Below are 12278 nucleotides of genomic sequence, written 5' to 3' on the forward strand. Positions count from 1 at the left end.
TCCCATTCTAAGAGAGGCTACCCTCAGAGAGTCCAAGATGATTTTCTGGAACCTTCAAAAAAAAAAAAAAAACCACTGATTTAATTGCTAGTGCTAGTCTCCTACATTATAAGTAAGCTATTTTAGTTACTGTTCAAATAATTAATATTCATCCACTATTGAGTCTTGGCATGAGGAAGTGGCTTCTGAATAAAGAATAAGGAACAAAGACTATGGTTAAATACATTCTCAGCCCATTTGCCCTTGATCATGTAACAGAAATTGGTTCCTGTTTACTCCATCAAGGTTAACTGCAGGAATGTTACCTGGTTGTGGCTCCTGACCTATAAAATCGTCCAGTTCTGCCATTTCTTATTAGGTGAACTCTTGCTTTTGTCCACTTAGTAGAAGCAGCCTGAAAAGACACACAAAGTACAAGGGAGGAAAAAAGCAGCAACAATTGTAAATACAAAAAACAACAAAGAGAATATGCAAATCTTTTATGCTTTGTTTCCCCAACTAGACTCTAAGCTCCTGAAGGTCAATAACCACTCTAACATCTTTGAATTTGAATACGACAAGGACCAATGTTTGACCATTGGTTTTCAATAATACTTGTATCTATCGAAGTTTGGAAACCCTGGTAGTGTGGTGGTTAAGAGTTCGGCTGCTAACCAAAGGGTCGGTAGTTCAAATTCGCCAGGCACTCCTTGGAAACCCTTATGGGGCAGTTCTACGCTGTCCTATAGGGTTGCTATGAGTCGGAATCGACTCGAGGACAACAGGTTTTTTTTTTTTTTTTTTGGTATGAAAGTTTAAACTGATACTGCCTGAGATCTTTAAAGTAACTGACTCTGAAATGAGAATAAGCCTCTGGTGATCTGAATCATGAAGGTGAAGTTATATAGCTTTGCTGATTTGGGTGACATCAGTGCCTCAGTCAGATAAGCCTTGAACCCCTGTGCCAATGATACTTAGTCCCAGCCAGACTCAGCAAGAATCTGGGAGAGGGATGGAATACTAGAAATCCCTAGGTTTCCTTGGAGTTGCTTTAGGGTCTACTTGGAAGGGCAGGAGAGAACCAGTAACTGGATTTGCTGGATTTTCTTTACCACCACCAACCCCACTTCAACCAGGAGGACACCCCTCCTGAGGGCTAGAGGCAGCAGTGCAGCATGGAGCTCCTGCAGGGAGGAGAGAGATGGAGAGGCACATCAAAAGAAGCATAAGATCTAGCCCGTCTCCGGCCTGCTGGCAGACAGGGTTTGGGTTATGAGGGAGAGCTAGACCCTTAAGGGATCAGAACAGAGGGCATTACGAGATCAGGTGACAATTTGCTATCTTGCAGCTTCTCTGTCTCCAATTATAGAGGAGGAGAACTTGGGGAGCACAAATGGGGAGCATCAAAAGTACTTACTCTTCATAGCTGATGTTTCTTTTGGATCACGCAGCCGTGTATTTCAAATGCGGAGAGTTACCAGCCCTTCTGAAATATGCAAAACCCCACCTGATTTGTCAACCCCAACTAGACCCTAGACTGTTAGTTAGGGAGGCTGTGCTGCATTTACATATTAACCTCTAATTAAAATAATGACTCATCAGTTTAAATAGCCTCTTACTCTTTGTTTGGTTTGTGGGTATTAACTGACTAAATGGCTTTTGTAGTTGGTGGCTGTTGGCTGAATATGGTGTCAACCTCTGTTATATGCAAGGTCCTGAGCCTTAGGTAGAGTTCCTTATCTTACTCTCAGCCCATTTCTAACTACTTACTGCTTAGCCAAGGTATTCTATTGAGCTCCCCTTTGTTTTAGCACATGTTGTTCCTTCTAGGTGGAGTGCCCTTACCTCTTCTTCTTGGTGAATACTTAACTCTGTTTTCAAGATCTTCTTTGAACATTTTCTCTGTGAAACCGTGCTCTGATTCCCAAAGTCAACCCTGATCACTTCCCCTATTGTGTCACTACTGCGTTGTACACACCTCTGTTGTGATGCTTACTGTGCTTTGTTTATATATCTTCTTCCTTACTGGACCATAAGCTAATTGAGGTCAGGGGGCTGCTTTTCTTCTCATTTTTGCATTTCTAGCAATGATTGACAATAAATGTTTGATGAATGAAATAATGGATGGGAAGCTTTTGATGAGATTCCACACCAAAGGATGTTTAAAAAACAAATTAGCTGTGACATGATTTGAGTCCTGGCTTAAAGAGAAAAGCAAAGAGTTGGAACAAATAGACAAGTACACTTATGGAGCAGCATTAATAGTGAAGATTGCTCCATAAGCACAGAGAATGTTTAACTCAAGGAAGAGAAGACATGGGCAGGGGCGGAAGATGTGAAGACGATTTCATCATGGTCTTCAAATACATGACCTTAGAGCTGTAATATAAAAGAAGGATGATGCATGTTCTCTATGGTCCCAAGAGGGTAAAACTAGATCCACTAGGTGGATGGTACAAGAAAACACAGTTTGGCTTAACGTTCTCTAATAGTTAAGTTGTACAAAATGAAATGAGCTCCCTTCAACATTAATGAGTGTTCTACCACTAGAGGTGTCTGAACGTACGCTGGTATGACCATTGTTATAGTGGCAATGAGCTAGACAACCTTTAAAATTTCTTCAAATTCCAAGATTCTGTGCTCTTACTTGAAATGTTCATCAGTAAACTAGTAGTGGAGGTGTATATTTGAAGTCACTAAGTTTATGAGAGATACAAGAAATTTATGGTTTGAAATGCTGAGTTGGAAATGCTAAACCAATTGAAACCTAGGTGATTTAGAAGAAAAAGGATAGATGATCTTTAATAAGGACAAGTATACCCTCCTTATGGAAGCAGCAGTCAAAAAATCAAACAATGTATTGCACTGGGAAAATCTGCTGCAAAAGACCTCTTTTTAGTTTGAAAAGTTTTAAAAAGCCAAGATGTCACTTTGATGACTAAGGTGTGCATGGCCCAAGCCATGACCTTTTGAACTGCCTCATATGCATGCAAAAACTGGACAATGAAAAAGGAAGACAGAAGAAGAATTGATGCATTCAAACTGTGGTGTTAGTGAAGAATATTGAATAGACCGTGGACTGCCAGAAGAACGAAGAAGTGTTGGAAGAAACACAAGAATGTTCCTTGGCACTTACTTTGGCCGTGTCATCAGGAAAGACCAATCAACAGAAAAGGACATCATGTTTGGTAAAGTAGAGGGTCAGCAAAAAATGAAGGAAACCGACACAATAGACACAACAATGGACTGAAATGTACCAATGTTTATGAAGATGGCACAAGACTGGGCAACGTTTTGTTCTGTTATACATAAGGCTGCCATGAATTGGAGCCAAGTCAACAGCATCTAACAACACAACATATGATAATGTCTGCAAATATCTGTAGAAGCAGAACTGAGAATTACTCCTAGAAAAGAGAGCTGTTGTTTTCTGAAGACAGCAATTCAATGAGCCATTGTCATAACAAAATATTAGGTATCATATTATCACAGTGAGCACTGGAAACAAAACAAAATGTATGCTCCAACTAGAAGACAAATCCACTGTAGAATTCCAGGACAACTTGTGTTCTGATAGTCAAATTTCAGGAAGAAATGGTGGAGCCAGATGAACCCCAAAAGACCAAGCTGATGGGAGTTACCAGCCTATGAAGACTGAAATTAAAACCCTTCAATCTAGAGAGAGGACGATCAAAGTCGTAAAATCAAAGTGCTTAGAGTTTAGAGTACAAGCAGACATGTTCACTAAATTCCAGAATGTGGGTAGTGGTTTTTGTTTCTTTCAGGATCACAGTAACCTCAGATTCATCTGACTTCATTTACCAAATCAACAGTACACCATGGCCAGCCTGGGTCATGAGCATATAAGTATCTGGGGTTGGGTTGGATTTAGCTACATCCAACACATCGAAACTATGAGTCTCCCACTGTAGCAGCACCTATAATACCAATAAACAAGTAACTTGTGACCCCCAACTGAAAGTTGGAGAGTTGTAAATTATTATTTGAGATGTGATGTAGTGAATTAGGCTTCAAATCTGTCTGCCAATGTTCAAAGACTGGTGGAAAGGGATCATTGGATTGACACACTAAGACAATGGAAAATAGAAAGGGATCATTTACCAAACGACTAAGAAGGTAGAATAAAATAAAGTCCAAGCACTTAAAAAGGAAAACCTATAAACAAATATATAAATTAATAGGGATTGAAATATGGTAAAGGAACTGTGGTGGCACAGGGGTTAAGCGCTCAGCTGCTAACCAAAAGTTGGTGGTTCAAACCCACCAGCTGCTCTGTGGGAGAAAGATGCAGCAGTCTTCTTCCATAAAGATTACAGCCTTGGAAACCCTATGTTGTTTTTGTTAGGCGCTGCCGAGTTGGTTCCCATTCATAGCGACCCTATGTACAACAGAAAGAAACACTGCCCAGTCCTGTGCCATCCTCACAATCGTTGTTATTCTTGAGCCCATTGTAGGGCAGTTCTACTCTATCCTATAGGATCACTATGAGTTGGAATCAACTCGATGGCAAGGGGTTTGGTTTGGTTTTGGTAGTAGTAGTTATGGAGTAGAACTGCTCCGTAAGTTTTTTTTTTTTAGCTGTAACATTTACAGAAGCAGATCACCAGATCTTTCTTCCACAGCACCACTAGGTGGGTTCAAAACACTAACCTTCAGGTTAGTAGACAAGCGCAAACCATTTTTGCTACCCTGGGATAGTCATTGAATTGAATTAAATGATATGATGAGAAGGACGTTAGGCTGCAAATCAAGTGTGGTAGGTTCTAGTTCTGGCTCTGCCACCACCTAGCAGTAGGACTTAGGACAAGTCATTTTGTTACGCTGGGCCTCAGTTTTTCCATCTGTAAACAAAAGATTGAGCAAGTTCTTTAAGTGCTAATAATTTTCTGACTTAGTTGTGTTCTAAAAGGGTTAAAAGTTCCACTTCGAAATGTCATTGAAACCAAGACTGTGCCAATGCACCTGTGTAATCAAAAGCAGCACAACTGAGATTACTGTAATTTCAAGTTGATTTTATTAAGGAGAAAATGACCCACCTGAGCATAGTTCTGCCTCAACTTATATAGGAGGCCCCCTTTCCCCAAAGGGAGGTAGTAATGGTGATGTATATTGTGAAAATTTTGTTCCTGAGAGAAGCAATTAAAAACAGTCAAAATTTATTGCTCAGACAGGCAAGGTTTTGTACGCGTGGTTTATTTCACCTGTTGTGTTTCAACTATGTGGCAAGCCCTTAATTTTAACTTTGAGTACATATTTACATTCATGTGCGCTGAGCCTAAGAATAGCATCATTTAAATGAGACTCTCTACATGTTTATTTAGCTAGATAAGGGAAGTTTGCATAGAATTGGTTTCCTGTTAAATACTATGTGACTTTTGACAGTTATTCTGCTTCTCCCACTCTCCCATTCTTCTGTTTGTGTTTGCTCTTATTGTCTTTTTTCTTAAAATAACAGAGGTGACACAAATGCAGTAGTTACTCGTATACTAGACCAGCTGCATGTAGTGAAATCAAATAGAGAATGATAGAGCCCCTTATTTTACAGATATAGACACTGGCCCAGAGAGAGAAGGAGACTTGTCCGAAGTCACATAGTAAGGGAGTGGTAATCAAGCCGGAACTCAGATTTCCTGACTCCAAGTTTGGTGTCTTTTTCATTACACCAAGCAGCCTCTCATAGGTACTATTTACACAAGCCCTGTGGAGCTGGGGAATGAGAGAAGGGTGAAGTAGTGCTCTCAAATGAGGGCCTCTCTCAAATGCGTAATAAAGACATTTCTTCGGAATGAAGGCTAATAGGTAGGAGCGAGAGTAGAAACTTAATGAAATCTTACTTTAGGGATACAAAGTTAAGCTACTACCTGCAAACTCTTCAATACCCTTAGAAGTAAAACCAAAACAACAACATCAACAACACAATCAGAGTAGTACACATTCACTGCATTTATTCTTGTGTCTGACGCAGTTGAACGCATTTATTAACTACTCCAAATGTGCTGTTCTTTCCCCCTAGCTCTTCTCCTTTAGTCAGACTCTCATTTCACCCTATCTTGCCTCACACCGTTAATCCTTCCCAATATTATTCTCATTTTCTTTTAATTTATTCCCCTAAAAGCAGCTGTAATAGAAAAAAATAAAATGCTTAAGTTAGCAAAGTTTCTATAAAGGGTATTTTTATCACTAGCATTGGTGTATTCACTACTTTGGATAAATGTGGAAAGTTGGCACATAGGAAGCACTCAAATATTTGTTGAATTAATAATCCTATCATCTAATGTATATCTAAGGATTAATAATACTGGGGCTTATTTTCATTCATTCATTGACTCAACAGGTATTTGTTGAGTGTCTACTATAAGCCAGGCCTGTTCTAGGTGTTAGAGATGCAGCAGGAACAAAATGAGCCAGGCATCTGCCCATGTGGGCTTGCATCCCAAACTGAGAATGCTAAAGTATAAATCACTCAGTATTTGGAGACAGAATGCCCGAATTTTAAGTTCTGCTCCAATAATTCTGTGTAGTACTGAACAAATCACCACCCTCTCTGAGTCTGTTTCTCCACATAGAAATGGGAAATATTTATCAGCCGTTCATTGTGAAAATTAGATGGGAGAATGCATGCAAAACTGCTCTACATGCACTTAAGCATCTGTGCAAATGTTATTTATTTTTAGAATATTTGGCAAAGGCAGCTAAACTAGAAATTAGTACTAGTATTCACCAAGACCAGCTCTACTTAGTTTTGTGGGAACAGATGCCACCTTCACTGTTATACTGACTCCCATTTTTGTCCCTGTTGCTCCCTCACCTTGAGGACTCTTTACCGTCTTCCTTAAAGAGTCTTTGATGAAGTTTCACCCCCTCCCACTAGAGGTAAACTGAAGAACAAAATAGGAAGAAGGAAGAGATTCTCAATAAAACAGTGAAACTCTATGGAGCACAATTGTACTCTGAAACACATGGAATCACCATGAGTCAGAATCGACTCAATGGCAACTGGTGCTCACCTGGTGGAGAAGGACGGAGAAAATCACGTCATCCACATGTCTCATCTATGAAACGTTAATGACATTTAGGATTTCCTTTCTTTTTAAATTTCAGGTTTAGGTTTAAGTATCTTTGGTCTTGGCAACATTTTATAACCACCTTATCGGGCAATGCACTGTTCTTTCAAACTAGGTATGTCCCAAAGAAGCAATTTAAACACATTAGCTCAAACAAAAGGTAAAATAAGGGCCTTCAAACCCCCAGAGAAAAAAAGGTATATCTTTAGCATTAACATATCTGCTTATGTGTTCAACATTAGAAGCGTGGCCACCAGAGGTAGACACAGTAGATGAGACGTGTGGATAACGTGATTTTCTCCGTCCTTCTCCACCAGGTGAGCACCAGTTGCCATTGAGTTGATTCTGACTCATGGTGACTCCATGTGTTTCAGAGTAGAATTGTGCTCCATAGAGTTTAAAATGGTTATGATTTTTCAGAAACATCTTGCCAGGCCTTTCTTTTGAGGCCCTTCTGGGTAGATTCAGACCACAGATATTTCAGTTAGCAACCAAGCTCTTAACCATTGCACCCCTAGGTAAGTAGGGAAGTATAAATAGCAGATATTTTCATAAAGCACTTAATCATAAAGAATTTGAGTCATAGTATGACATGTCCATAGTATGACATGTCCCTCCTTATTGGAAATAATACCACACACAATAATGCATGCGATAACTTTTCTTTTAGGAGGAGTGATTAGTGGCTTGCTTATGACCACAATGATAATTAAAATTCAAACTAAAACTTGATTCTCCACATTTCTAGCCAATTGGCCTTTATTGTTGTTGTTGGCTGCTGTCAAGTCAGCCCCCAACTCATGGTGACCTCATGCACAGTGGGATTGGACCATTGTGATCCATAGGGTTTTCACTGACTGATTTTTTGGGAAGTAAATTTCCAGGTCTTTCTTCCTTGTCTGTCTTAGTCTGGAAGCTCAGAGAATACTGCCCTTTAGATAGCTTTAACATTTACTTAAACAAGGAAACAAACAGGAAAGTAAAAGTCATTTTCCCTCAAAAAATAATTTACTTTAAGGAAAATAAACCAGGGCAGAAAAGGCAAATCTCCCGTGCGGAAGAATTCCAAATAATTTACATAGATACTTTACTCTTAAAGAAGGTGGAACATAACTTCTCACTCCTTAAGTGTAGGCTTTGCATAGTAACTTCCTTCAAAAGAGTACAGTATGAAAAAGGGGAAAAAGAGAGTAATTTTATAGTGGACAGCCCTGACAAACACTACCTCAGCCAAGTGATAGTATGTACCCTTGATATGATGTGATGAAAATGACACTTTAACTCTGCAGCCTTCCTACCCAAAACCCATAACACCAGTCTAATCATGAGAAAAACATCAGGCAAATTCCAATAAAAGGGCATCCTACAAAATATCTGGCCAGTACTCCTCAAAACTGTCAAGGTCATCAAAATCAAGGAACGTCTGAGTAACTACTACAGCCCAGAGGAGCCTCCGGAGACATGACAGCTACCTGTAATGTGGTATCATCCTAGATGGGATTCTGGGACATAAAAAGGACATTAGGCAAAAAGGAAGTAAATGTGAATAAACTATGGACTTTAGTTAATATTTCAATACTAGTTCATTAATTGTAACAAATGTACCATACTAACGTAAGATGTTAATAATAGGAGAAACTAGCAGCTGGGTATGTGGGAACTCTCTGTACTAACTTCTCAATTTTTCAGTAAATCTAGAACTGTTCTAAAAGATAAACTCTGTTTTTTTTTTCTTTTATAAATCAAGTTGCAGTATAAACTATAAGAGAAACAACTCACCAAGTGTCACTAAACAGAAAAATCCACCTTCCTGCTTCAGCTCCAGGAAGCCACAAAGGAGATGGTAGCAGCAGCTTTGCCTTGGTGCAGATATTTGAAGCCAGCTGGGGTATATAGCCCTATGTGGCCGCAGGAACAAAGGTACATTTACACAAGCAGAAGTGAAACCAACTTGCCAACAGAGGGCTATTTAAGACAATCTCCTCCCTCAGATATTGATTAGTGCTATTTCCTCCTTTTATTCAAACTTAAATTATACATGAATTTGAGATTGTATATCCTTCTCTGCTCTTCCTACAAGCAAGCAGATATTAGTTTTCCTCTTCAAATATACTGCAGCATCCTTTCTTTGAGGGTGAAAGCTCTTCAGATGGGAGAAACGCCTCAGTCCCAATAGAGACAGAACACTGGTTCCCAAATACCCAAATATAAGACATGACTGAGAGTGACAGATGATAGAAGATGGTATCATGGATTGAACAGTGTCCTCCAAAAATGTACATCAAATTGGCTAGGCCATGATTCCCAGTACTGTGTGGTTGTCCACCATTTTGTGTCTGATGTGATTATTTTATTGTTATAAATCCTAGCCTCTATGACGTTAATAAGGCAGGATTAGAGGCAGTTATGATAATGAGGCTAGAGTCAATCTACAGTATTAGGTTGTGTCTTGAGTCAATCTCTTTTGAGATATAAAAGAAAGAGGCAAGCAGAAAGACAGGGGGACCTCCTACCATCAAGAATGAAGAACTAGGAGGGAAGTGCATTCTTTGTATTTGGAGTCCTTGAGCTGAGAAGCTCCTCACCTGGGGAAGATTGATGACAAGGATCTTCCCCCAGAGCAGACAGAGAGAAAAAACCTTCTCCTGAAATTAGTACCCTGAGTTCAGACTTCTAGCCTCCTAGACTGTGAGAGAATAAATTTCTCTTTGTTAAAGCCATCTACTTGTGGTATTTCTGTTATAGCAGCACTAGATAACAAAGATGGAAGTTTACCTGTGTTTTATTGACTACGCAAAGGCATTTGACTGTGTGTATCATAACAAATTATGGATAACATTGCAAAGAATGGGAATTCCAGAATGCTTAATTGTGCTCATGCAGAACCTGTATATAGACCAAGAGGCAGTCATTAGAAGAGAACAAGGGGATACTGAGTGGTTTAAAATCAGGGTTGTATCCTTTCGCCGTACTTATTCAATCTGTATGCTGAGCAAATAATCCCAGAAACCAGACTATAAGAGGAAAAACACAGCATCACGATTGGAGGAAGACTCATTATCTTGTGATATGCAAATGACACAACCTTGCTTTCTGAAAGTGAAGAGGACTTGAAGCACTTACTGACGAAGATCAAAGCCTTCAGTATGGATTACACCTCAACATAAAGACAACAAAAACCCTCACAACTGGACCAGTAAGCAACATCATGATAAATGGAGAAAGTATTGAAGTTGTCAAGGATTTCGTTTTACTTGGATCCACAGTCAACACCCATGGAAGCAGCAGTCAAGAAATCAAATGATGCCAAAGACCTAAATATAAAGCCAAAAACTATAAAGTTCATAGAAGAAAAAATAGGACCAACGCTACAGGCCCTAATACACGGCATTAACAGGATACACACCATAACCATCAACACACAAACTCCAGAAAATAAGCTAGATAACTGGGATCTTCTAAAAATCAAACACCTATGCTCTTCAAAAGACTTCACCAAAAGAGTAAAAAGAGAACCTATAGACTAGGAAAAAAAATTTAGACATTATTAGTCAGACAAAGGTCTAATCTCTAAAATCTACAAGAAAATCCAACACTTCTACAACAAAAAGACAAATAATCCTATTAAAAAATGGGCAAAGGACATGAACAGACACTTCACCAAAGAAGACATTCAAGTGGCCAACAGACACATGAGGAAATGCTCACGTTCCCTAGCCATTAGAGAAATGCAAATTAAAACCACAATGAGATAATATCTCACCCCAGCATTACTGAAGGCATGAATCAAAAACTCTGGAAATAACAAATGTTGGAGAGGCTGTGGGGAGATCGGAACTCTTATGCACTGCTGGTGGGAATGGAAAATTATGCAACCATTTTGGAAAATGATATGGCGCTTCCTTAGAAAGCTAGAAATAGAAATACCATACAATCCAGCGATCCCACTCCTAGGAATATATCCTAGAGAAATAAGAGCCGTCACACAAATAGATATATTCACACCCATGTTCATGGCAGCATTGTTCACAATAACAAAAAGATGGAAACAATCTAGATGCCCATCAGCAGATGAATGGATAAACGAACTATGGTACATACACACAATGGAGTATTATGCAACAAGAAAGAACAATGATGAATTTGTGAAGCATCTCATAACATGGATGAAACTGGAAGACATTATGCTGAGTTAAATAAGTCAATCACAAAAGGACCAATATTGTATGAGACCTCTGTTGTAAAAACTCATGAAAAAGTTTACACACAAAAAGGAACAATCTTTGTTGGTTATGACAGATGGGAGGGGTGGGGGGGGAATATTAAACAGACAATAGATAAGTGGTAACTTTGGTGAAGGGTAAGACAGTACACAATACTGGGGAAGCCAGCACAGCTTGTACAAGGAAAGGTCATGGAAGTTCCATAGACACATTCAAATTCCCTGAGGGACTGAATAGCTAGGTGGAGGGCTGTGGGGACCATAGTCTTGGGGAACATCTAGCTCAACTGGCATAACACAGTTTATAAAGAAAATGGTCTACATTCTACCTTGGTGGGTAGCGTCTGGGGCCTTAAAAGCCTGTGAGCAGCCATCTAAGATACTCCACTGGTCTCATCCCGTCAGGAGCAAGGGAGAATGAAGAGAACAGGATACAAGGAAAAGATTAGTCCGAAGGACTGACGGACCACAGCTACCAAGGCCTCCACCAGACTGAGTCCATACAGCTAGATGGTGACCGGCTACCAGCACTGACTGCTCTGACCAGGATCACAACAGAGGGTTCTGGACAGAGCTGGAAAAGGACGTAGAACAAAATTCTAACACACAAAAAAAGACCAGATTTACTGGCCTGACAGAGACTAGAGAAACCACCAGAGTATGGTCCCTAGACACCATTTTAGCTCAGTGGTGAAGTCACTCCCGAGGTTCACCATTCAGCTGGGGATGGGACAGCCCCATGAAACAAAACGGGACTAATGAGGCACAGCAGTCCAGGTACAAGGACTAGAAGGCAGAAGGGGACAGGAAAGCTAGTGATAGGGAACCCAAGGTTGAGTAAGGACAGTGTTGACACGTAGTGGGGTTCTTAACCATTGTCATATGGCAATATATGTACTAACTGTTTAATGAGAAACTATTTTGTTCTGTAAACCTTCATCTAAAGTGAGAATAGCAGCACAACTGGAAGAATGTAATTGACGTCACTGAAT

The 12278-nt window shown here is 39.7% G+C and overlaps 1 protein-coding gene across 1 annotated transcript in view; it reads right to left on the minus strand.

Moving 5' to 3' along the window:
* The window catches only part of NUGGC (nuclear GTPase, germinal center associated), a 61400-nt gene extending 52371 nt beyond the window's left edge, over positions 1-9029 (minus strand). Inside the window, exons 1-2 of the mRNA XM_004382185.3 lie at positions 8844-9029; positions 306-394 (exon numbers count right to left, since the gene is read on the minus strand). Of these exons, the coding sequence (XP_004382242.1) occupies positions 306-348 (43 nt within the window). The 5' untranslated portion in view covers positions 349-394; positions 8844-9029. The remainder of the gene's footprint in view (positions 1-305; positions 395-8843) is intronic.
* Between the last annotated feature and the right edge of the window lie 3249 nt (positions 9030-12278).

The sequence above is a fragment of the Trichechus manatus genome, unplaced genomic scaffold (genome assembly GCF_000243295.1).
Source record: "Trichechus manatus latirostris isolate Lorelei unplaced genomic scaffold, TriManLat1.0 scaffold00091, whole genome shotgun sequence".
Taxonomy (NCBI): Eukaryota; Metazoa; Chordata; class Mammalia; order Sirenia; family Trichechidae; genus Trichechus; species Trichechus manatus.